Consider the following 27,157-nt stretch of genomic DNA (forward strand, 5'->3'; position numbering starts at 1 on the left):
ATGAGAATTGCCAAACGAATGCAGCTATGACCTCATGCCAGAGATGAATTCAGATATGACCCCCACACACCTAGAGGCAAAGCATGTGGTCACTTTCAAAGATTTAACTTCCTGCATGTTCCATTCATAATGAAAGCAAGTAGGCTGACTTCAGCATACTGTAGTTCCTGGAGCATGGGGTCCTGGAACTGTTATGATTATATCTACAGTCTACAAATGTCATTTATTTAGAAGAATAGTGGCACCAGGAAATACTGCATCTGTTCTCTGATGGAAGAGAGAGAGTGAGAAAAAAAAACCACTGGGTTTATTTCCCTCTGAATTTGCATAGCAGATTTGACCCAACCTACCTTGGCAAGTCAAGAGAGGGAAGGTTTGAGATAGTGGAGAACATGTTCTCTTCAAGGTGACAGTTATGCAAATATTAAATTGCATGTGTGGGACCCAAATGGACAAAACAGAGGGGTTGATCGGCACGAGAGAGAAGAGGAGAAAAAGATAAAAAAAAAAAAAAGAACAGCCAATTTTTTTTACAGATTTCAGAAGATTTCAGAAAAATAAATCCTCAGCTTTATCCTCTGTATCCATAACAATGTATGACTAAAAACCAGCTGATCGTCTCATAATCACCACAACTGGCAGAGGTGGATGCTTAAAGGAATATTTAACTCATAAGCAGTTTAATAGCGGAGAAAGTGGAAGAATAATGAAAGTTTTACACTAAGCCAATGAAGGTAATGGGTTCTGTCCTCCCTCTCGCCCTCTTCCTGTAAAAACATGCTGAGAGAAGCTGTTTTGTGGTGGGGCCTCTGAAGCTTGCACAGTAGCAATTAAGAGCCAGATGTGACTGTTTTAGCAATAAGAAACCTCAGCTTGACTCTGAACGCACCCCAAACATTCACACTGAGGTCCTCCCCTAACAAAAAAATTTAACAGGCAGCAAAGAGAAGTCCCTGTTAAGCCCCACTTCAAACACAGAAGTCAAAATGAAGCTTGTTTTGATGTATAAAAATGTAGATCCACTGCAGGCAGACACCATGCTGGTTTACAAGCATCATACTTCAAGCGACCTGTGCACAGACTCCACAGTTCTGTAAGTATGTGGCTTGTGTTGCTTAGCATCAGTTAGAACAAGCCAAAGTTCATGAAGTGGGCCTATTCCAGACAGCTCATATACACAAAATGCACACATGCAGGCATGTCATAAGCCGCTGAATGGTTCCCATTACTCACTCTATAGTAGAAAGCAGCCACAGCCTGTTTTGGTACCAAGATTTTAGAGGGAGCTTCACACATTTAAGGGCATAAAAAAACATGCAAATGGCACTCAGATTATTCCACAGAACACAGCGGAATAATAACATTAAAGCCCAGCCACCATGTTCCGGTGGTTTCAGGACTGGATCTGCATTGCTTCTGCTTGCTTTGGAAACAGATGTGATCTGTGAGTCACCCAAGTGACCAATGTGAGTAAGAGCTGCCGGCTGATGCCATTTCTACACACCAACAAAATGCTGGGAGAATCTTTATGAACACACATTCACATACAGCAAACACAGGTTCACACCTACATGTGCATGCAGGTACACATATTTGCATGCCCCCCTCCCACACCCATGCTGAAAAGTCAAGCAAGGGTCTCAGCAAGCAGAGGGTTGTTTTGACATGCAAAGAACAAAATCATTTACTCTGAATGCAAATTACACATATCAGGAATCTATTTCTGCACATACATATCTATAGACATAGACACACATGCACACCCACACAGGAATGAGACAACAAACACCGTATCATGGTTTCCAGTTCCACCCCTGACATATATCAACTATTTGTCCACCTGGTGAGTTATCAGTGATGATGGTTGAATATTACCCTGAATATGCAAATACTGTTCTTTATCAATTGGTCTTAGCTAACTCGCATAATGTTCAACCATGCAATGAGTGTGGCACCACAGGCCTGCCTGACCTGTTCCTACTATCAACACAAATCAATGTACTCCACTACAGGTCAATCAGGAGTGTCCAAAACCTGAAACTGCAAACACTTCATTTATACTTATTTTTACTGTCACTAAGAGATGGCTTGTGCTTTAATTATCCTGATAAATTGGCAGTTGCACACTTATTCCACTGAAATTGATTCTTCTTTTGAAGATTTAGGCCAAATTTAACTATGTCATAATTTTCTAAAGGATAGATAGCATGGATTCAGAGATAGTGTAATCTTGACGGCAGATCTGTGCTTTTATTTCTGTATTTATTTGGGGTAAGTTGTTGGGAATGTCCCATAAGATGGACTTTGGTTTGTTGTACTAAGAAGACAATAGACCACATCAAAGGGTTGGACGTGAGGGGCAGGGACGGCAGGGGTGAGAGTTTGTCTGCGGAACTGCTTTGTTTTACTGCCTTTAACACCTGTCAACACTTTGAGCCATATACCATAACTCGGAATGCTTTATCACATGCAATAAAAAGGTCTAAAAACATGCAGACATTCAATGACGCTCCCAGAATTACATTTAAATACACAACTGATCTCCATCTTTTATTACCATGACACCAATTTCAAATATACATAATGAGTACCACCCTCTTCAGTTCAGTGTATGATACAGTTATTTACTGTTTCTCTTAGAGCATACCCAAAAAGAACAACAACAACAAAAAAAAAAAAAAAAATTGAACCAAATACCCACTTTAGAAAAAAAGTATAATTATCAGAGACACTGCAACACAGAGACAAGATGCAATGGACAGAGAGGGAATAATTATGATCAGTGTTCTCTTAAACTTCACATTGCCAAAACGGAAAAACAAAAACAATGTCCATTAACAGTATTGACAATGTTCATTATGTATAAGACTGAGAATTAAAACAAATATATTCAGATGGGTGACAAATTAAAGGAAAAACCAACATAAAGTGTCTTAGTAAGGTGTTGGGCCACCATCAGCTGCCAGAACAGCTTCAATGCTCCTCGGCATTGACTGGACTTTGTTGGGGGGATGAAAACCTTGTTCCGAAAGATATTCTTTCATTTGGTGTTTTGATGATAGTGCTTGCCGTGTAACACGTCAGTCCAAACTTCCCAAAGGTGGTCGATTGGGTCGAGATCTGGTGACTGTGAAGCCCATGGCATACTCATCAAACCATTCAGTGACCCCTCGTGCCCTATGGATGGGGGCACTGTCATCCTGATTCTCTACTGATTTTTCAGGTTTTTTCTTTTAATTTGTCACCCGTCTGTATGTGTGTGTGTATATATATATAAAATAAAGAACAAAATAGTAATATGAAGTGCAAATTTCTTTGGAAGTTGGAATAAAGTATGTTTTTTCTTCATTAAGACATAAATAAGTTATAAAATAGAAGCTATCAAAACAAAAACCAGAGACAGACTTTGAAGAAATAAAGGCAAGACATTTTTTTTTTTTTACAGCTTCAAGTAGGCGTTACTTCTGAGCCGTACAGACACACTGTACAAGGCATTCTTAACAGACTGAGAGCCATTTTGTGGTTCAATCCTTCAGTGTAATTTCACTCACAAATGCAAGTCAACGCAACTGTCATACAACCTTTTGCTCCAAAATGCAGTTTAAAATACTAAATGAAATCCAGCAGGCAGTGCTTTTGTCTCTTACAGACGAGAGAAACTCTTCTGAAACAATTGCACAAAAGCACTGAACTGAAAATTTTATTTAATTCGGTGATACTTTCAAGTCCAGAAAGGTCAGAGAAACAAGTCCCTATTTATTATTTTGGGTGAATCTCAATACTGTTCCGATCTCTCTCCCCTTTCTCTGAAATGTCAATGTTAAGAACACTGATTCATCAAAGCAAATCTGTAGCCTGACAACGCCTTCATCGTGATTAAGAATTAAGGAGAGGAAAATGAGCAAAGGGAAAACCTCAGCTTTCACTGCAAAAAACATTGCTGTTCCCCTTTAAGTAGCAGGTTGTCCTACTGCACTGAAGATTTTAAAACAAAACACAACTTTCAACAAACCTTTCATTTCTTGAAACTGAATCAACAGTACACACTTGACTGTCTTTTACTTTAAGCTGAACCAATGCTTTTTCCAGTAAAATGAAATGCTCCCAAAGACAGCAGGGGTTCATCAAGTGTGGTTGGTCGATCAGTCAGCGCTGCAATCACTTCTTTCTCTGGAAGACATTGGCCAGCATGGCACCAGATGTGGTTAGCTGACCCATCTTGCTCAGGAACTTGGTCTTGGCATCCTCACCCACCAAACTGGAGGCGATTGACATGGACCTATAGTAAAAGAAAACAAAAAAAACAAAACAAAAAAAAACACAGCATTAAGATTGAATTTGATGATGAAGCAACAAGGTTTATCTCTGTTCTATCAAAATATATGTACTAAAAGACAAACAGAAGCACAATACAAAAGAAACACAATTATCCACTATCTGGTGATGAGCTTATGTCATCATTAATTCTACTTTGCTAAGAGGGGAAATGCTGTTTGCCAATACAGCCCCTGGACTTTTACAGTCTAACGGCTCTGCAAGTTCCTCTTTTGAACTATCTGGGATTCTGAAACAGCAGAGCAGTTACAACATTCTGCCGAGCCCCATTGTTCAACAGAAGGACAAACATCCTATCTTAACACCAACACCAAACTAAAGTCGATGTGTTTAGCCAATTTAGACACACTGACTGGAGAATATTATTACACAGCTTCTAGATAAACCCTGGTATGTCAAAACAACTCAAGATTTTTTACTAAAATGCCTCATGTTTTGTGTCATAAAGGCCAGATCTTACTGTGGGCTGTGTGTGATTCTGTGAGTCAAAATCCTTTGAATGGGAAATCCTATTTTGGCATGAAACCAAACAATTTCATATATCCTTGAAAAGGTTTGTGAAATTGAATCCACTGGAGTATTGTAGTATTGTATCCAGGTGATACATACAGTAAAAATGCAAATAATGATACCAATTTTATGTAAATGCCACTTGAAAAAGTCTTTCTGCCAAGGAGGTTCACTAAGCTGTGATCGCCACAAGATATCAGGGTTTCCATAACATTCCATGGGTAAGTAAGTAATGAATCAAATAGGGCTTAAGTAATATGTAAATCTGCATTCTGCAAAACTTCTTAAAAGATAAATGCTGTGAAAACAAAGATCCAAGTGATCGATTATAGTCAGGCAAGTCGAAGAAAGGGTTGACAGGCCAAAATCAAAGAGGAACAAAAGTCTCTCAGGACAAGCGAGTTTAACTGCAGGTTTGGGAGAAAACACCCAATACTGAGGTTATGTGCATACACAAATGCAGACATATACACAGTTTCTACATCCTCATACACACACTTCTCTTTTTAATGAGCCCTGAACACATGTTAACAAGATGGGAGAAAGATCTTTTAAAAGACACCCACAATATGGCCAGTGTCCCAGCTCTCTTAGCTTCACCAAAACAACTCCTCTAATTTTTTTTCCCCTCTCTCTTTCAGTGAAGATACCCACATAATGAGTGTGGTTTCAACACGCTTGCATGTTCTCCTCTCCTCTGGGGAATAAACCCACAACATGGGCCCAGTCCAAGAACTGTTTAGTGACCCCTTTCTTTACAGCAGGGATACTTCTTCTCCATCCAAATTCTTCTTAACTACCACTTAAAAGCCATCACTCGTTCCCGTCACAGCATCTCATGCAACAAAAAACAATATTTTGCAAATCATTTCAGAGAAAGTGACTGTGTGAATGGGACGGTTTGTTTGTTCTCACCCTTGTGCGTCTGCCATTCCTCTGTTTTCCACCTTGATTTCACACTCTTTGATCATAGAACTCAGAATCACCTGTGGAGAATATGACAGAGACAGACTAAGCTACAACGTTGTCTTAACAAAATGGTTTTTTGTCGTAGAAATGTCATGATTTACGTCTTGGAGTGCAATGCCATCTATACAACACTTTGTAAACAGCATGCTTCTAACTACTAGACTGGTATAAAACAGGCAGCGTGGGTTGAATTCTGTCATGAAAAAATTAGGACCTTGTAGGTATATATGTATGTTTTCCAGTTTGGAAAATAATTCCTGTCTAGTATCCATCTACTACGTAGACTTTGCAGACACAGTGGATGTGCAGAGAGGGAAAGAGTCAGCTGATTGTTAGTCACCTTGGGAAAATGCTCACATGAAATGGATCGCATGAGATTCTGAGACACAAATAAAAAAATATGGTAGAGGTGTGTGTATGAGTGTGTCTGAGAAAGAGGTGAAGAGTCAGACTGTCTGTCTTTATCATTATTGTATGAGATCCTGTGGGAGTAAGACATAGAAAGAGTGAGACAGTCTGGCCAATCAGTGTGTGAGTACACAGACTGGATACTGTATTTGTGTATGCATGTGTGCATTTTAAGTGTCTCATTGTGTGTAATCTCCACTGTGTATGTGAGAGTGCGTCCATGTCTGTATGTCTCCTGACCTCGTGCTCAGGAGAGAGTTGCTCCATGTCAGCGCGGAGACACCTTAGGCCAGGGAGGAAGTGGTTGACCATCACCTCCTCAGAAATGACTGCACAGGAAGTTAAGGAGTGGAATAAAATAAAAATACAAGTCACAAGTTTAAAATGCCAGTTGATCCAAAGCACCTTGCAGGACCACAGATAAGTGTAACTCCTCATTATCTGGGCTGCCAGGCAGGTTCCAGAAAGCCAAATATGGGCAGTCATTTTAAAGTTTAAGACAGTCTGGGAATGAAAATCATGGAAAAAGACAGCAAAACCAACATATCTTAACTGAACACAGCTGAATATATAGATTAGCAAAGCTGACCTGCAGATGGGTCCTATAAAGAAAATATAAGAAAATAAGTAAGGAGTGAAAATAAGTAAACTGTAATAACCCTCGTATGTGTTATTCCCAGAGTAGAGAAGCAGTGCCTTATCTCTTCAGACTGTCTTGTTTTTCTCACTTCATGTAAAGACATATAAACTAAAAAGCTGGTGTTTTCAAGGCCAAGCAGCTACAAATACAGTTTGGATAGTGTTTCCAGGAATTACCAGATGGCTGGAGTTCACTTTAGAATAAATCAGAATATTGAAAAAAAAATCAGTCAGTGACTGAAAACACTTCTGATTTTCAAATATTTTCCTCATATAAGAGCACAACACTATTCTTGTCTATAACGCTACTGCATGTGTTCTGCCACATATCAGAGCCAGTAGGGCTGTAAGGGACACAAAGTGAATGAATCTATACTTTTACAGATGGGAATGTACAATTTCAGAGCTAGTCACACTGATTACAAGAAAAAGACCTCTGAGGTTAGGGCTATACCTCCTGGACACTACTGTACTGTGAAATCACAGCCTGACAAAGATCCACAGGAATGAACCCCTCCTCTTTGCATATGTGTGTGTGTGTGTGTGTGTGTGTGTGTGTGTGTGTGTATGTATGTGTGTGTGTGTGTTGGAAGTGGGTGGAGTGGGGTCACAGAGGAGAGACGGAGTGGAGAGAGGAAAAAGAGTGTGAGAAAAGAGAAATATTAAAAAAATAGTCCTGGAACAACAGAAGAGAAGGATGACAGAGACAGAGCAGAGGTAATGTAAACGTGAGACCTATCCTGGGGACTGTTACCAAGGATTGAAGTTGATGTTCAGTCCTTTCCTCTCCTCTCACGCTCTTTCTCCTGCTCTCATCCTTTCCTTTGCTTAAGTAACCCTGTAATTACCTCTAGCCCCAAAATGGAGGGAGCTTATTTTCCCTTTCTCCTCCTGCCAAATGACAGGCAAACTCTGCCAACACACACACCGAACCACACACTCAGACACCGGGGCCACGCTGATACATACCACCACACAGTTATACAGGCATGTTCCGGAGAACATGTGACCAGTGCAGCTAGCATTTTACCGGTTATTCTAACGGCCTTCTCACTGACTCACTGTTACAACAGCTAACCCTGAACCTAAGCCAACACTGTCACACAGCAGTTATGAGTGAGCTGAGAACTCGGCAAATATGGAGTACACATTTTCCCCTTAGTTTTCACAACATTTACTGAATAAGTACCAGTATATGGAAAGTGTTAAGGCCACAGATAAAAGTCCTCTCATAAAAAGTAAATCCAGCATGACTCGTATATATCCAAACCATTAAGCATGACGTGTTTAAGGATACAGCAGCAGGACAGGGCGCTGTAGGCCTCAAACAGCTGGGTGGCGATGTCAATCCTCTTGCTCTCCACTGACTGGCTGTTGTTAGCCAGCGCCAGCTTGTGAAGGTGTGGGAGCACAACTACAGAAAAAAAAAAGAAAAGAAGAAAGGTTATTGCACAAGTGCACATGAAGATCCCATGAGAGGCAAAATAGAGATTAGAAGGAAACAGAGAGAAAATGTAGACTTGGTTCAACAATGGTAACATTTTTATCTTTTACATACACTCATCTCTGAAGCGTGGCTCTGCATTAGGTCCAACTCTTCCAAATGTCCTGATAATTTCCATGTGCAAAGAGTGCTGATCTTGGTATTGAGGGTCCTCTAGGAATGATGCCAGCTGCATTTTTACACGCTCCAGCAGCTACACATGAAAACAGAAAGCCATAACAGTTTATACGTTTTAAGATTCATAAAGTTATTGATTCAAACTGCATGCATTTTAGGCATGTGCACAGTTTGACATTTACTGTTTCCTACCTCTTTTTGTGTGACAGTTTCCATGATGGTACCAAAGGCAGGAATAGTGGATATCCTCACTGAGCTAAAATCAGCAGGAGAGCAAGACAATGGTTTTACCATTCATAATCACTGTACCAGTCTTTCAGGTTTTCTCCATGTTCTCCATCAGAATTAAAATAATCAGAATGAGTCAAACATTATCTGCAATTAATTCTAAGATTTAATCTAAAATGTTTGAATTGCCAGACTGTTGGGTTTTGACCACATTAACATAACTCAGGCAGTCTAAGGTTATTACTATGGACGCAGCAGTCAGCTTTCCTTATGCTATTTTCAGACTTTTTATACAATGCTACTAACCAATAAAAATTATTAATTTATGTAATGCATTTTCTATACTGCCCATTCAGCATTCATACTAAGACTTAATCATAAAAAAGTAGGAATTTTTCATTTAAAATATGGTTTAGGCTTTTTTTTATATTATATTTATTTAATATAGTGATTACATTGTAATGAGAGAGTAACCACAGTGTTGATTGCACTGCCAGGTGAAGCTCTGCATTCTGCATAAATTATTGCTAAAGATGTGAAATTTGCTGCATGAGATATCAACACTACCAATATTTTACTGACAGCTGCAAGGTGGGCTTCACTTTATACACCAATAGCTGATCTAGTAAGCTCATTTTTGATTTGGCAGCTGTAATGGTAATCATCTGATTACCAATGATCTATTTAGATGTTATTGCCAATTGCTTAAAATCTGGCCAATCAGCTGGTGCTGATTTAAGGTATGAAAAATGATCTTAGTTTCAAATTGTCTTAATATTGAGTTCAGTTATAAAGTGTAGGATTTGAACCAGATCTACATTTAACACATCATACATTACCTGTGTCTACTTTATAACTTAATGTATTGCCCATATCATTCTTGAGGGAAAGGCTCATTCAAGTAAATGCTAAAAGCTAAGAATCCAGCAGATAAAAGGGGCATTTAAAAAAAAAAAAGGAATCAATTCATTCCCAAATCATAAAAAATACAGAAACATAAAAATGCGTAATAAAAACATCTGCCAATAATCAATAGTTAATATGAACTGCAATAAGCCAGGTTAATGGGGTGCAGGTCGGGTGATATTAGATAATCATTTTACTGTCAGTAGGAGCAGGAAAGATCAAAAGACACACATGGGCCATCTTAGAACTAGTAGTAAAAACTAATTTCTCATTATGTCTCTAAGCAAGAGACATCACTCTTTTTATGGTGATCGTGGACACAGCAAGATATGTGAAAGATATAATGCCAAAAATCTTAAAGGTTACAAAATAAAGAACATATGTTAAGATTTTGAAATAAATATATTTTGAATATATAAATTGGGGAAAGTGTGAACCCATCAACATGTGTATTTCAATACAGAATATGAGATGAAAAGGGCTGCATTCCAACAGTGTCAACGCTAATTGCATCATTGTGTCTAATCACAAACACAAAGAACTGGTGTACAGTGGCAGCTGGAAAGGGTTTTCTTTTAATCCCTTGAATTACTATCAAAACATGGCTAAGAACACTGTCCCCTGTTTATACTGCAATGAAAAGGACAAATGTGTCCCACAGGATTGAACAAAGGAAATTTGAGTATTCACCCATTTTATATTTAGCCAGTCACTGTGGCTCCTGATCAGTCTGTATTGATGGCAGGATACAGGAAGGGGCAAATGTCTTCAGGCTCTTACTTCCTCTTCCAGTGATTTTTTTGTTGTGTTTAACGAAGCTGCCATGTCAGCTAAATTTCTAGTGAACTGAAGGGTTTTGGTGCCACACGGTCACCACTGTGCCCATTCAAGCTCAGCGAGACAGATTTCTACATAGACCCTCCTTCACACTGTAAGGCTGCAGCCCATAAAATGACAATGTTTAAAGAGAGGCTTTCTTGTGTTGATTGACTCACAATTCAGGCCCACTGCACAGAGTTATAAGGGCCGGAGCCGCCCGGCGATCTACTAATGCTTCACTCATGCCTCGGAGAACCAACTGCAAACCCACCACACAGCAGGATGAGAGAGAGGGAGAGGCATGGTGGGAGGAGACAGAGACAGGGTGAGGAAGGGAAATATAGAGGGAGGCAGGAGAGAGGTGAAAGAAGGAGGTAAAGATTGAACGGATGATAGAGAAGAGATAGAGAGAGAGAAAAATAGACTGACGGGAAAAGATAACCAACCGCTAGCTGATGGGTCGGTCAGGAGGAGGGGCCCTGCTTCAATGGGGTGGGGTGGGGAGGGAGAGGAAGAGGGGGGCGGGTTACAGATGAGCATGCTGGGACTGTGCTGTTGCTGCATGCCGGCAATGTGCGCACACATCAATCTGGCTGAGGACTGGTTAGTGTTGCAGACTGATGAGGCAACAAGAGCTGGCGTGGATTAGTGTTGCAGATCGATGATGCTGACATGCAGTGTTAGTGGTAACAGTGGTTATGCTGACGAACCACCCCATGACACAGCCTTAACCTAAACAGGAGCAATTCCAAACTAATAAAAACTATGGCAATTGGCTTTGACTGTTATAATGACTCAGGGAAAAATCTCAGGGAATTAATTGGAGAACCGGAAAATAAACTCAATATCAAAATACATAAATGATCGATCAATATATTTTGAGAGTGTGTAGTTTGAGAGTTTTTGTAGAGTTTGTTTGTGCTGAATTTGCTCCTGGCAGGTACAGACTTCAGTGTGATAGTTCTCAGGTGGCAAAGAGAAGGGGGGAGAGAGACGCGGCGCGGTTTATCGTTGTTGTTGATGTTCCACTTACATTTCAGGGTCGGAGGACAGTGTGATGAGAGCCGGCACCACTCTCTGAGCTACCAGCGTCTCATTCACCCCCTTCACCAGCAGCTGATCGGATTGGACAGAGCCAGCCGTGATGTCACAGAGGTGGGCAGGGCATTGGGACAAGAGCGAGCAACACCGCCAATAGATAGAGAGAAAAGAAAAAAACAAACAAAAAGCAAAACAGAAAGGGAGGGAAAAGAAAAACAAACACAAAAAGATAGGAAGAAAGTGATATACAATGACAAGAACCATAGCTGCAAGGCACGGAACGGCACTGCATGTATCAAGCAAGTGTGTGTACACACACATTCACACACGCACACAAACACACACACATGCACACGCAGGTATGCAGAAGTAATGGCAAAGCCAACATAGCTAAACTGCACAAGTACTTTTACAGTATGGTGAGCATAAAGCTGTGGGATCTTTCCACAGACTCCAGGTCAGATTATCATTTCATTCCCTTTAACTAATCTGATCTGGGATCTGTGGTAGAGGTCCACCTTCCAACCCACAGGTTTGACAATGGTGGACAGCTATACACTATGGAATGGTGACAGTGAGGTGTGTTGGGAAAGGGAAAGTACTTCACAAAACAGGGGGAACATGAATACAGCCTACCACTCCTCCTTCCCCAAGTTTAAATCAATGTAGGCCCAGTTCTACTGCTATGCCTAGAGAACATTTGACCTTAAAGTGTGCACAGAACTCAAGGGACAGGGAGATGTGATTTGCTATGGCTGTTTCCAATGGCTTAGGCCAGGACTTTTGCATTGAGAACCTGGCTTAAAATGGATACACTCGGTGGAATTGAATCACAAGGAAGAAAACAGGGAAATGTTCATCTCCCTTTAAAAATAATAGTAGTATTATATTTCCACAAGACCTGAAATACTCAGAACAGTGAAAAATATTCCCAAGAAAACATTTCTGATTAAATTACACTTTCCAACAACACTGAAAAGGAACAGGCCTTGAACTCTTTTGACTATACTTTCAGGCTGCTGACTTTTCCCTTTCTCTGACATGCAGCAGATATTTATTTAGTCACTTCTGAGACCAGTGCACAGTGAAAGGTCTAATGTAAAGGGTCTAGCCATACAGTTGAAACCAGGGTGCTGATAAGCTACAGGAGTCTTTATTCACACTCATAAGAAAGAATAGCTATATATTAAATGCGTATTAAATAGCAGCAATAGCAAGCAGAGCTAGCACATGTACAGCACATAGGTAAACATGGAAATAGTATCTATAATGTAGGACTACACAATTGTGTGTAACTGCACAAAACAAATTTAGCTCACTAATACAGTACATATAATTCCATTTAGAATGTACTACAATCACAAAAAGGCTTTTAATAAAATAGCAGAAAAGTCATAATTCCAAATAATTCCAATAAAAAAACTAATTAATCTAAATGACCATTTTATCCATAATTTGCAGCCATGTTATATTTAATTAGTATACACTTTGTAGCAGAAGTACAGTCACATATTCTTGTTTCTTGCTATAAATGTAAAAAAAAGAGCAAATGTATCAACAATGACACATTTTAGGTAATATTTATAAAAAATAATATCTGATCAAAAATATCAACACCTGGGATTGATTCAATACACTATCTGTGTGTTTGTGTGTGTATTTTGCACCTCAAACATCCGTGCTGCAGTACACCGGACCAGTGCAGAAGTATGGACCACACCATACCACAGAACAGTCAGCAACAGTTCATGGTACACTGGGTTGGCACTGAAACAGAGCAAAACATAAATAGTAAGCAATATCGTGGCAACTGTACGGATGAAAGTGTGTATCAATGCAAGCCTTTTTTTTTTTTTTTTTTTTAAATGTTGGGCTATTTTGTGTCACAGCCCATAAAATCTATGGTAAATCTACAGTATGTGTGTATGTGTGGGTGTATGTTTTACCCAAGCTCTACAAAGGAGGCCTTAAGGCTGTCGAGAGGCGCATGGGATAGTGACAGGGTTGTCATAACATCCTCTAGGAAACCCACCAACAACTTGCGATCCTCCTCCTTTAGGGGAAACGATAGCATGTTTGTGTCAGTTGCGCCATGTAGGCAACAGATACATTCACATTGGCACTTCAATATTCAAAATTGGGCTGCTCTCAACATGTTTTGTTGACATGTGGCGCTGAAGGTTAAAACAAAAAATAGATACATTTACAAATACATTTGTAAAACACAAGTGCAGCATCAGTTTATGAATCTAAAATCAAAACAAAAACATATGGCAGATTGATGTGTTCTGGAGTGAATATTTTCCCCTGTGACAAAGAACAATAACCTAAAGTGTAATAATGTCCACACTCTACATTCATAGATGAGAAAATAATGATCCAAAAACAACTCAACAAGTCCAATAAATACAGTATATAGAAGAAATCATTTAAATGACTTCATCCTGCACGACACTAAAGAGCACCACAAGGTATGATTCTTATGATAAATCTGCTTCAAGTCAGCTACTATTGGGCTGAGGTCTACTGTTATTTAAGTTACCTGGTTATAGCATGTCAGTACTCCGGTGGCATAGATGGGGACTGTGGCTTTGGTGAGAATACCGTTCCCTGCTGAAGCATCTAAGGAATAAAATGAGAAGAGGTTAGGTCAAAAGAAGATGAATGATCATCCAAAATTCAACTGCAGCCATTACAATTTCTGAAATTGTTTTGTATCATGTGATAACCTTTAGATTTAGTGGCTGCATTGCATTATGGTCTATTGATGCTTCTGCTTAGTGTAGAAATTGTCATCTCCTCCTTTTCTGAGATGATTTTCCTATATGTACAATTGTGGGTCAAGGTTTGACATTCACGCTTTCATCTCACTATTTTTCTGCTATTACACACTATTACAACTGTACTGGACATGTGATGAGAATTACCATCATCTGTTTTTGCCCAATTAAATTTGGTATTTGGTTCTGTGTGTAACATTGTGTCTACCACATACAATATGTTGTGGTTTTACAAAAATCTACTGAAAGACAATTGCAAAGTAAGGTTGTGATGACTTAAACATAGACTGGGCCTCAATACAAAGCACATTTCAGAAATGGCCACAATAACAAATCTAAATCACTTGGCAGCAAGATGAGACCAAGCACCTCTTACAACTACAGAAACATGTCCGGAATTTGAAAAAAAAAAAAAAAAAAAGACAGAGGGGAACACCCAGAACTGACTCCAAATAGCTTGTTTACATCAACAGCCTGAACTCCACCTACCAACATTCTCTAGACAGAGCTGCGAAAATCTCAGAACACTTGCACATCTGTGTGTATGTGTGTATGTTGAAGCTGTCCTTACCAACATTCTCTTCAGATAGTCGGAGAATCTCTTGGAACTGTGGTTTAACCTGAAAAAAGGTAATGAGGATGAATGAATCTTTAATTGCCGTCGTTTGATTTATATACATCATTGACATTTCGTTTAAAGTAATATCTTCAGTACTCAAGACATCATATGGATTTGTGATAGAAATCTGTACCAAGTCAGAGAAAAGCACAGTTGGTACCACTAACTGTGGCCCTCAAAGCGAACTTCTGATGAATATGTAGTACACTCTTTGATCCTGACTAGTACTGCTTGGAAGTCAGTACAGCTGTGTTTAAATTCAGACACTTATTGTCTCAGTCATTACTGCCTACATGCTAAATATTTAAGATACCTACAAATAATCAGCATTTTGCATCATCACTGATACATGTAGTATTGCTTAAGTGTACTGTACACATTCATCCTTTCAGGAACAAAAGTGAGGGATTGCTTTGTGAGATTTTGTGCATTTTTATCAGGGAACAAAACCCTAAATTTTCCACTTGGAATTAGACTCACCTAAGGTTAAAAGAGTAGTGTACTAACAGATGTGAAATTATGTATTCAGTCTATTTGTCGTCACTCTTTGGATATTCAGATGGAGAGACAAGATTGAGATCAGATGAACGGAGCAATTAGTTAAGGAACAAATGTCAACACCAAACAGCTGTGGTATCGTCAGAAGAATATTTAGCTTCCATAAGTCACATGGCTTTACCTTAGTGTTAGTGAAGATCTTGCCAAAGGTGCGACAGAACCTCCAGAAGAAGCGAGAGAACTCATGGACGCAAGTTGATGATGTCACATTGATTCGACCCACAATCTCTATGAGCTGAGGAAGGCTGGAGACAGAACAGACGGATAGAAATCGGTATGTGTTGATTGACAGTATGTGTATGATTTTGTGATGATGTGCAAACCTTCACCTATGTGGCTGTGTTTGCATTTTGTGCACACATGTCTGTATCTTTTTCTAAAACATTTTTAACTGTCTTTATACATTTATACATGTCTCTAAATGTGTAAGTATAAGTGCACATTTCTCACAGTTGATTGACCACCCATAAGAGGCTGTCCCAGCCAGTGGTCCCTTCGTGCTCTAGCTGGTGGTCATAGAGTAGCAGGAGGGCACTCAGCATCTCCCTGCTGCCTATGATGGTAGCTACATCCTGGAGGGGAGAGGCTGGCCTGGGGAACCGTGTCACTGCAAGATCCAGGATCAGAATATAAACTCAGGAAATGCTGCTTTAATAATTAAAACATAAAACCCAATCCTCCAGGAGAAAGTGTTGGAGAATATTTAAGCTCAGGATTTTTTGCATTCTGAAGTAAATCTCCTCTATGTGACCTTTGTGTGTGTATGTGCAGTTGTTCTACCCTCTATTGCAGGTATGTCTCCGTGGAGTTTAGCTCTGCTGGTGAAAGGTGCATTCTGAAGCACCACAGCAAATAGAGGAGGGATGAGAGACTGTAGGGCCGACAGGAACACGTGTAACTTGTGTTCATCCAGACTATGTTCTCCTTGCTACAGAAAGAGGCAGGAACAGAAGGTAAAAACCAGGAAGAGAGAAATTATGAGAGCAAACGTGAAGTAGTGCAGTTCATTGCATGCATGCACACATACATATATTGTACTGTATGTAAACAAAACTATAAAATGTCAACACACAGGCCCTTACCATAAGTAGTTTCTCTATACGTGCCAACAGTGAAGGGATAAGTGCAGTGTGCAGGGTGCCCAACTCCGTGGTCCAAGCAGCAAAGGCGGGAATAAAGACCTGGTGGACTGCACTCACCACCCGCTCTGACGGGTCCCCAAGGGATAGCAGCATCAGCTCAAAACCCTGGAAGAACACACATGTGCACAAAAGTCAGATATGGAGACTCACCCACAAACATATACACCAACAACTGTATCCCCTAAGTATGTTTTTTTTCACATGGTTGCTACAAATGGATTCAAAAGAAAGAGGAACTTTTGCAAAATCCCTAAGTGTTCAAGAAAGTTAAATGCAGGGTGGTAGTAAAAAGTCCTTACACAGAATCCCCTCCAAACACACATACCTGGGAGTACTTGTCAGGGTCATCTATGTAACCCATGATAATTCCCAGACTCTTGACCACAGCTTCTCTGACCATGTCAGCCTTATCCTCAGTGAGCATCTGCTGCAACATGGACAACACCAGGGAGCTACGGATCTCCTTCTGCAGAGACAGAAGGTAAGACAGACAGAGACAAATAATTAATTTATGTTTTATTCATCTATATTCATGTACATCCCCTATTAATTCTGTATGCATAATATATTCTTACAGGCAGGTATGGTCCTAAGGCTCCACAGGATTCTGCCACCAACAATCTCCTCTCTGGATATTTGTGGTTAATCTGCAGCAGACGACAACAAAACATAGAAGAAAGAGTATTGAAGCAATAGTGGAACAGAATTTGGAGGGAAGAGAGAAGCAGACAGGAGAGCAGCCATCATGGAATGGAAACAACTCAATATCATCAACATGCTGACCCTCTGGAAACCACTATTTATCTTTCTAGACAGATTCTCAGCCTCCAAACTGCTGACAGCTGTTGTTGCTATGGCAGTAGATTTTGTTTGTCATAAATATGTTGCATGAGGTGACACAGGTGGCAATGAAAACAATACTGCTATCATATTTAAGTCAGGGACACTATGGAGGTAATGTTAGTGAAGTCAAGAATCACCAAATGTAATTCTGACAACACTAAATGATAAGTTCACAAAAAGTAAGACAAAACTGAGATCTTTTTCTAATTTACTGTGCAAAAGAATATTTTTACATTAGAGGTTTGTGCAATCCTTGCAACATTTTTCCTTTGTATTGTCAAATTTATACGTGCATGAGTGACAAAAACAGCCACGGTTAATAATGAAATAGAAAGGGCTCCACAAAAAATGGCAAATACAAAATAAAGCAGAAAGTGACATAAAACAAAATCAGAATGTCTTTTTTTCTGAAGGTAGAGAGTGCATACTGATTAAATATGAATTTGTCAAGCCAACACTTAAGTACTTGAGTATAATAATGAAAACATGATTTTAAAATGAAACCTGGAAAAGCAGAAGAAAAAAATGAACATATAGTACTGTCTAATGTTCTCTAGTAATACAATATCTATAAATATAATGTAATATGTCTTGGTTAAAAATGAATCATTAACCATCTAGGACTGAGTTATTAATTCAGAAAACTTATTATAAAACTTAGAAAAACTACAGCTCAGAGTTAACACAAGTTCTTTTTGGAGAAGGTGTGAAAATCAGTGGCAGCATATGCAATAACAAAGCCACCTGCAGTGTGTGTACCGTACCTGCTCCCAGCACTGAGGAAGTAGTTCAGCCTCAACACGGGTTGGACCCACGTGCCTCGCAAATGCAACACACCCCGTCAAGATCATTTGTCTTTGGAAAGACATACACACAGAAATATATGAGAACACAATGCTGGATAAAACTTGTAGTTTGTCTCCCTATTTTCAGGCTTAACAATGATATCTTGGTTGGAAGTTAATTGCTAAAATAAACTATTTGCATATTATCCTGTCTACACACACCTCTGCTCATCATCTGGTCTCTTGATTAGATTAAAGAGGATGTGGAGGAGCTGGTCTCTCTCTTTAGGCTCTGGGTGAAGGCATGCGGTACACAAGATGAGTGGAATCAACTCCTGAAGGAGAGAAGAAGAGAGACAGGGAGAAATGGCATCAGTTTAGATTACTTTGCAAAAGCACACTGAGGTTGAAACACACAGGGAAATAATGGTTGGTAGCAGTCAAGCAGGCCTGGAAGTCTATGGATTTGGGAAACAGCAGAGGGGGAGAAGGTGTTTATTGAAAAGAGGAGATAAAAAGAAACATAAGGGGTCACCTTTGAAACCAACACCGGTGTTAACATGCTTACCTGCAATACCTTGTTGGTGTTACATCTCATTTGGCTTTGGAATCACACATATACAATTCAAGACACATACTTTAGAAACTCAAATAGCGCATGCACACACCCAGAACGCAGCTGCATATAGATAGACAGACACACACACACCTAATGCACTAGTAGTTACCCGACTAAAACACAGCTCTATCCCCAAGTTCAGACAGAGTTCATGGGCCTGACAGCCAGAGGGGGGAGAGCTCAGATGCCCTTGATACAGGGCCTCCATGGCCAAATTGTGGTCAGCCCTACATTCCCGCCACACACACCCTAATTAGAGAGTGCATACAGAGTTAAAAATATGTTTTTTTCAAAAAAACTGTTTTTTTCCAGGAAGATATCATATTTTCCTGCCAAGTGCTGGAAGAAGGAGCAAAACCCCAGTGCTAGATGGACAGATGGAGTGGACAGAGAGACTTGGGTAAAGATAGGCTGTGATGAGTCACTCACTCAATCCTGGACCAACACTCTGAAGTCAGTGCCATGTTGGCTATCTTTTAAAAAGTAAAAATATGGCATTTAAGTATCAGAGGGTCATTTTAAGTGGTTACATGATGAGTTCAACATGAGTCAAATCAGGTCAAGCATCAAAAAGAAGCAAAAACCTGCAAATTAACTGAATTCAGCCAAATTTAACTGTCACATTCAATGATCTTCAGTTCTAGCCTCTGAAAATACCATGCATCTTCAGAAGAGATATTTTTGGAGACTCAACAGCACTGGCCTGATAAAACAAAAAGGAATTCATAAAGACCACACATTTGAAAAACCAGAGCCCATGCTGACCCTGTTCTATTTCTGTGTGAACTCCTGTGTGTTTCTGATGTAAAGACTTCTTCAGGAGGTTAAACATCAGACCAGTACTGGGTAAACATTGTGGGCAGGTAGAGTGGACAGCACGACGCCAGGACCCTGAAAGGGGGCCTGACGCTTTACTTCAAAGAGCAGAGCAACTGCACACTCCAGCACAAGCACCACTATGTGCAAGAGCCTGCATTCAATGATATCCATAGACTTCTGTCCTCCACGTGTCTATTCTTTTCAATGTTTTTTAGCCATGCTAAGCTCTAGGAATGTCAGTTTGTCCATCATTTTGATCCAGGCTTAACTTTACGTATATTAATGATTGATTGCAATGCAATTTTGATGTTCATGGTCTAGAGAGAATCAATCCTTAATCACTGTTCATCACCTGAATTTTCCTCTAGTAAAAGTTTTCACTATATGCTGTGAAATATCTCAACATATGATGGTTGATCATGACGATGATTGACACAACATTTAGAACATATATCCAACATGTATCCTACTTACTTTGATGATCCCCTGACTTTTCCTCTAGCGCCACCATGATGTTCATATTAGTGGTGTTGAGTGAAATTTCTGAACAACTATTGAAACAACTGCAATGAAATTGTGTTCACACTTCCATGTCCCCCCCCCAGGATGAATTGTGATAACGTTGGTAATCCTCTGACCTTTCATCTAGCGCCATCACAACATCAGAAATACTTTCCATCACCCTCAACTCCACTCCACTTGTGTTCAATACTAATTAGCAAATGTTAGCATGCCAACATTGACATGCTAAACTGAGATGGTGGAAATGGCGACCATTACACCAGCTTACCAGAAGCATGTTAGTATTGTTTTCGGGAGCATGTTAGCATGCTGGCATTAGTATTTAGCTTAAAGCGCCACTGTAAAACATCCACACAGAGTTGCTAGCACCACTTTAGACTCTTAGTCTTGTTCTTTTATCTTAAATCCATTCAGACTTTGAAAGGCACTGCAATGTTAAACTTAATTACCTTTTTTTACTTTAAACAAATTGCATGGTTTGGGCTTCTGTAACACTTTAATCAGTCTCTCCTTTCTATTTCTCTTTGAATAGTATGATTTGACTTATACCTTAACTTCTGATCTTTTGGCTCATAACAACCTGGATCAAACTGTCAATGTTCTTTAACTTGCCAGTAGTTCAAAATCCTACACACCGGTTACTGTATATTAAACAGAATTAAGAAAACTGTGCTTTAGCAAATTGTCATAATGAAGCCTTTTTCACAAAAAAGAAAATACAAATAATGCAGAGCTATACAAATAATGCACATTACATTAAGATGTGCACTGTGCAGTGCAGTATATTGAAGAACAACATAATGTTTAATGATTTACAGTGTCTGATAATACAGCCAGGTGGCAGGCACAGTTTCGGTGTATCTACCGTATTCTACCGTTTCAAGTCAAACACCTTTTGTTCTTAAGTGGGTGTCACATTCAAACAACTAAAGGTGTGTCTTCAGGCTTGTGGTGGTTAGAAAGCTTCAAGTTGCAAGATTGAAGTGTGAGCAGCTGCGTGTGTATGTGTGTGTGCATGCAGTGTCATGGTCAGTGAATTTAACGGATACAGTACAAAGTCCACACCACTCAAGAAGCCCTCTGAGGCCTCAGTGTTCTGCTGTGTTTTATTGTTTTGCTACCCTCTCCCTTCAGTTTGTTTATCTTGATTTTGCGAAAAGATTAAGTTCTCCTTAACTGTCAGTGGTTGATTAAAAATCCATAACCACGGTGATATGCAAAGCAGCCTGAATGAGAACTACTCCAACCAGATTTACCTCTTTGAAACACTCCATTTAATGTCTTGTGTCATATTTCAACACTTTGTGTGCAAAATACAAGCACATAACATTTGTATACACATGGACGCACACACAGACACAAATTGCATGCAAGCAGTTACATGTAGACAGAACACCTGCACAGGTGTCTGCATCATAGCTTGCAAGGAGTAATAGCTTGTTAATGCCTAATCTATTTTAAAATCTCCGTCCTCTTCATTCCTAAGAAAAAATTAACATTCAGCTTGTGAAAACAAAAGCAAACATCTTCCTCAACACTTCTAGGAAAAAATATGGTTTACATTTAGTTACCTGGAATCACTGCACACCTCATATCAAGGACTTAAAAAGCAAATTTTCTTTGGTTTCATTTAGCCATAAGAATATAGCATGAAGCTACTTTTAAATAGACTAGAAAATGTCATTAGATTCATAAAAATAACTCCAAAATCTCAAAAGCCATTTAGGCACTTAAAGTGATTAGCGTTGCAGCAAATAATACAGACAAGGAACCAATGATAAAAGGATTAAGATACACTGGGTTTAAGAGACGTACATTACATGACCCACTTAAGGCCAAAACTGTACACATTAGGCTATCATTGCATGTTAGTTCATATTTTGGCAACAAATCAATTATCATATTTTCTTTTAAAACAATGCAAGATAGCATAACAACAGTTTTTTTTTAGCAGTTTCCAGAAATGACAGAGATATTGCTAATTTAAAAAAAAAAAAGAAAAGTTCAGTGAGAGCCTAAGTGACAGCAGTTGTAGCCAACAGGAGCTGGGCATTAGTTACATATTTTTGGTCTAGAGGTCATGTGAGAACCATGCAGATGAGTGCGTGAAAGACTCACCTGGCAAAGATGTGCAACCATTCTCTAGAAGAGAGGCATGCATGAGAGTAAGAGAATGAGTGAGACGAAAAGAGAAGAATAAAAATAAAACCAGTGAAGGCAAAAAGGACAGCAAACGTGAGTGGGGGACAAAAACAGCAGAGGAGAAATGATGTTGACGCTGGTAAAAACAAACACCATCATAAAAGAAGGTGAAATTCCCACTCAATAGATAGACACAAGTCAGCTGGATATTTGCAGGTTACAAAAGTCAATGTTTAAATCTCTTAATGAGCTATATACTCATAGAGCTAGCTGGCAGAAGACACAGTCAAATATATAAATGGTACAAAGGATAAAAGTGCTAACTGCAGAATTAGTTAATTAGGTTTGAGACATTAGTATCATTATCATAAACAAACCAACAATCACAGCAATTAAAGTACTGCCAAGAGGACTGGCAAGCCTCTGCATTGTGTTTAACACTACATTCCATGTAAGCTGAATTTTGGGAATGCCAAGTGGCACAAACCAAGAACAGGGTGGTGTTCTTTCAATGCAAACAGAACAAAATCTTTCTCACAATAGCAGATGGCGAAATGGGTGAATCACCAACAGAAAAATGACTTTCAACATGTTCATCGCCTTAAGCAAAGCTACAAAGACAAAAATTCTGACTAGAGATGTAACATCCACTTTATGATGGGGTTTATGGAGAATCTTATATCAGTGACTAAACTGACAATCTTATCTTATTGCTCAGGTATCACAATTTAATATTCTGACAAATTATGCAACACAGAGCACCTTCGACCATAACACTTAAGATGACTGTACTCGCTGCAGTTCTCCTTAAATTTTTACCCTGCTTTGTCTTGCTGCTGTGTGTGTATCTATTGGACACTAAGAGAAGAAGCCTGTGATGATGACAATAATGAAGGGTATACAGGAAGGAGAAGGGAGCAAGAGGAACAGCAGAAGTGGGGTTACCTCTCGTTTAGCAAGAAGGACATTGGGGACAATGTGAGGGAGACAGCGGCCCAGCATTAACATCACACTCTCCTCGCTGTCTGCTATACGAGACACCTGTAAAAAAGAGGGGCATGATATACGGTATTGTTGCGAATGCACTGTTTGTGTGTCTACATGTGAGAGAGTGTGTGTGCTGACCTCTGCTCCAAGGCGGCTGTCAGAGCACATTCTGCAGAAGGACAGCAGGGCTTGCTGGAAGGCTGGGGATAACTTCCTGAGACACCGCAACCAGAGACAAAAAAACAGTCACTGCAGTCCGCACCACTTAATCTGTACTCCACAAGAACTTTGGAGATTTCCCTGTGAGCTTAGTGCTGCCACTCTCCCATGTAATTGCTGTGTATTTTAGTGGAATTCAAAAAAAAAAAAAACCATAGACGAATGGATTTTGGCCACAAGACATTATAGGGGCAGTGGAGACAAACTGTATAAGTTTTGGAGCTGTCCATGAATATCAAATTTTCAAGGTAAAATATATTGCATTGACCAGATGATTCATTGGTTGCCCTTACTAAACATACTACAGCATGGGTGAAATAGTGGTAAGAAATGTTTACACATCACCGAAAGTTCAGTTCAGTCCGGCTAGGACTCGTTTGTGCTCTGAGGAAATGAAGTGCCAGAACCTACATATTTCCTCAAGAGGGCAGCAATTTGCCTTAGTGTTGTATTGTCCACTGTAGCTACATAGTCTGTTAACTACCTCCATCTAGTGGTACAGTTTAGTAACTACACCAAAATGATGTAGATTCAGGTACAAAATCTGAGAGGATTAAATCTACTTTATAACCCATAAATATCAAGCAATGCACACACAACTACAACATCATTGACACAGGTTTCAAATGCAGGAAGCATATACAGATGTTTTATGATAGTTATTGACAGCATGCATGTTTCTGAACATATACATTCTCTGTTTTCCATGTTTGTGGTATGCCTGACTTTCCACTCACCTGTTCGGTTTATCAAACTGGACAGGAGGCCTACTCTTAAGCTTGTTGTGGGACTGTGGATGGGACTGTGATGTGTTCTGAGTAGAGGGGAGGTCCGGGTCAGTTTCAGGCTCTGATACACCCCGAATGTCGAGATACTGGCCATTATCTGTAGGAGGCTGAGGGTAAGGATAGATTAAGTTAGTTCTGAGACCAAATGTGCAGATACACTGGCATTATTTGAAGTTTTTTTAAACTTTCTATCACTTTTTCAAATTTGGGCATTGCATATTCAATCTGACCACATACCACAGAAAGAGGGTCAGTGGAGGAAGTAGTGGTGGTGGTGGTGGTGGTGGTGGAAGAGGAGGAAGGGTTAGATGCATTCTGGGAGCCAAGGTCAAGAGTGGCCGGAGGTGGGGAGGAGACTGTCCTTTTCAGTGTCTGAATCTCACTGTGAGGAAGAGGAAATGAGAGATCCTGTCAAAAACACTACATTTTTTTGTACTAGTGAAGTACTGAATCAATAAAACAAAGATCTACCATCTAGAAGTAGTGGTAGAACAGTTTTGTGAAATTGATCAACAATTTTGTATTGTGGTAAAGTAAATTTGCCTGATTCTTAATGGTGGCAAATAAATATTCCACATGGAAGGAAAATAAGTTCTACTTATGTATCAGAATAGGGTTTCCTCTGTAATTGCATGAAGCGGTGGTATTTGGGGGAAATTTCCACACTGATTCCACTCATGGCTAGTTTTGGTCACAGTTATGGTAATAATGTGGACTGAAGTGAAACATTTTTAGATTTTTATGGATGGATTTATAGATGTAGTGGTGAGTGTTCTTGTAGTGTTGCCTCTTAACTGCTGCATAAATAGAGGAAACCATGTTAGCACCATGGCATACTAATAGCAGCCATATGATTAATAAAATATGTAGCACAACTGTAGGCAGTGTCTCAGCCAGTCTTATATATAGATTGGTTTAGTAGTATATGAACACAAATATGCACCCATGCACACACCTCTGCAGTTTCTTGATTTGCTCAGCTAGGCTCTGCTTCTCATTGTTGAGGAGGCCGATCTGGTATTCCAACTCTTGCACGACTTCTGTCTGTTGCTACAGAGGAAAGACAAGATTATACAAACACTTTACAACGTCAAATCAAGAGAAGGTGCTCCATTAGGTCAAAACTCTTCATGAGTTGGTGATATCTCAGACATTATTGGAAGAAGCGGCCACTTTTCTGAGCAGCCTTTTCTGAAACAACGAGTTTTTCATCATCACCATCACTGTGATTCTATAGACTAACTCTTCTACGCTACAGTGATGAATAAAAGCAATTAACCTTCAGAATAACTGGCCTTTCAAAGAGTGTGTAAATGAATAGATTTTTTAGCCAGTTTCTGTCTAGAATAAAACTTTTACTCATGCAAATAAAAGGGCTGTGTGTCTGTGATAATGAATTGGCTAACTACTTTGGAACTGACATTGGAATTTGATTGTGAAAATTCATATTTGATTGTGAAAAAAAGCACCACTACTGCTACTATCTGTCTTGCAACTTCTCAAGTGGGCCTGGGCCACTGCATTGAATGCACTGCATGGCAGACAGGAGTCCCGTCACTTTCATTGATTGAAAATGAAATGCAAATCAAGCTGGAACTAGCGAATAATACAACAACAACGGTGTAGTAACGATGGCAGAGAGTTCACAACCCAACTCAGGCACAGAGAAAGTGATTTGCACACGATCAAAAAAGCGCTGTTTGGAAATACTTCAGATTTTAGTCAGTAGACAGCAAAACTTTGGAACCTCAAGATAAAGTTGTATGCCAGCTATTTAAGTTACAGTTAGCCTAGGCTACCATTCCAGCACTATCAACCTGAGGGCACATCTCTAAAATATGCACATATACAGCTTGTTGTGTCTCTCATTGTATTGGTTTGCTCCCTTCATGGACATAATGTGTAAAAGTAGATATTCGAACAGTTCGAAACTATGTGTTTTTTATTAAGGAAAAATCAAATGTTATTTGTGGCCAATTTTTACAGCGCTATTACATACCTGTTGTGAGAGGTCAAGCTTTTTTGGGGGATCTTGGGTGATGCAGTTTCCTGGAAGATCACCAAAATCCACACCTACTGACACATCCATTGTGTTCCGAGGTGAAGGGAGGGGGGTGCCACAGTTCCTGTAGAGCTGTAATAGGTCAGGGGGTTTGGGGATGTTGAGGCCGACATCATCCCACAACTCAAAGTCCTGGAAACAAATAGGCAATGAAATAAGTAACCAGTGCTAAGATATGGCATACGTGGGGGTGTCGTCTGCATAGATAAAGCAGGACACAATGCAGGTTCAGAACAGGACAACTGATCCTAGTTGCTGAATTCATTTATGGTCACATGACCCTACTACAGCTCTTAGACCCCAGCCCTCATGCAAGTCTAATAGCTCTTATTTTGCCTTAGGAGTCAAGTGTTTGTACGTTTGTAAAAGTAGTCAAAAATAAATGAAATATAATATATAATCTTTACCTGATCGTCGTTTTCATCAGAGAAGGTGATGGATGAGAGTTTGTACTCGTTTTTTAATAAATATTCATTCACAAGGAAGTTTAAGGCTCTTTTCTCCAGTGGACGTATAGGCTCCTGAGGTAGAGAGGTAGGAAGAAAAGCTGTAAATTTTTTTACTCAAGGCCTAGCAGTGACACCTTCACAGGGGTTTAAAGGAACACATGTAATGTTTCGATTCATTTGAAAAGAGGAAAGAATTCACATTTCTTTGCATTTTCAGCACTTAAAAATTCCCCACCTGAATTTCAGGACTTGACTTGAAGTTTTTTCTCTCCTGAGAGGGCACTTCGCTCTCTGAGAAAATTGAGAAAATATTGGATGAGTTGGAAAAGATGAGCGTCATTCAACTA

The 27,157-nt window shown here is 39.6% G+C and overlaps 1 protein-coding gene across 4 annotated transcripts in view; it reads right to left on the reverse strand.

Annotated features, from left to right (window-relative positions):
• Window positions 1-2,529: 2,529 nt before the first annotated feature.
• The window catches only part of kiaa1468 (KIAA1468 ortholog), a 35,760-nt gene continuing 11,132 nt past the window's right edge, over window positions 2,530-27,157 (reverse strand). For 2 of the 4 annotated variants that reach the window (XM_022766296.1, XM_022766294.1), the window contains 28 exons: window positions 27,046-27,101; window positions 26,769-26,882; window positions 26,299-26,493; window positions 25,255-25,349; window positions 24,537-24,681; window positions 24,249-24,406; window positions 23,431-23,506; window positions 23,251-23,346; window positions 22,282-22,305; window positions 18,426-18,538; window positions 18,183-18,273; window positions 17,151-17,222; window positions 16,901-17,041; window positions 16,516-16,680; window positions 16,214-16,361; window positions 15,884-16,040; window positions 15,555-15,678; window positions 14,828-14,876; window positions 14,019-14,098; window positions 13,423-13,529; window positions 13,144-13,243; window positions 11,469-11,551; window positions 8,675-8,738; window positions 8,420-8,558; window positions 8,159-8,275; window positions 6,463-6,551; window positions 5,761-5,831; window positions 2,530-4,279 (listed from right to left, as the gene is read on the reverse strand). In XM_022766296.1, the coding sequence (XP_022622017.1) occupies window positions 4,159-4,279; window positions 5,761-5,831; window positions 6,463-6,551; window positions 8,159-8,275; window positions 8,420-8,558; window positions 8,675-8,738; window positions 11,469-11,551; window positions 13,144-13,243; window positions 13,423-13,529; window positions 14,019-14,098; window positions 14,828-14,876; window positions 15,555-15,678; window positions 15,884-16,040; window positions 16,214-16,361; window positions 16,516-16,680; window positions 16,901-17,041; window positions 17,151-17,222; window positions 18,183-18,273; window positions 18,426-18,538; window positions 22,282-22,305; window positions 23,251-23,346; window positions 23,431-23,506; window positions 24,249-24,406; window positions 24,537-24,681; window positions 25,255-25,349; window positions 26,299-26,493; window positions 26,769-26,882; window positions 27,046-27,101 (2,990 nt within the window). In that variant the 3' untranslated portion in view covers window positions 2,530-4,158. The remainder of the gene's footprint in view (window positions 4,280-5,760; window positions 5,832-6,462; window positions 6,552-8,158; window positions 8,276-8,419; window positions 8,559-8,674; window positions 8,739-11,468; window positions 11,552-13,143; window positions 13,244-13,422; window positions 13,530-14,018; window positions 14,099-14,827; window positions 14,877-15,554; window positions 15,679-15,883; window positions 16,041-16,213; window positions 16,362-16,515; window positions 16,681-16,900; window positions 17,042-17,150; window positions 17,223-18,182; window positions 18,274-18,425; window positions 18,539-22,281; window positions 22,306-23,250; window positions 23,347-23,430; window positions 23,507-24,248; window positions 24,407-24,536; window positions 24,682-25,254; window positions 25,350-26,298; window positions 26,494-26,768; window positions 26,883-27,045; window positions 27,102-27,157) is intronic. The other 2 variants (XM_022766297.1, XM_022766295.1) reach the window with 1 other exon arrangement.

The sequence above is a fragment of the Seriola dumerili genome, unplaced genomic scaffold (genome assembly GCF_002260705.1).
Source record: "Seriola dumerili isolate Sdu_G_001 unplaced genomic scaffold, Sdu_1.0 BDQW01000822.1, whole genome shotgun sequence".
Classification (NCBI taxonomy): Eukaryota; Metazoa; Chordata; class Actinopteri; order Carangiformes; family Carangidae; genus Seriola; species Seriola dumerili.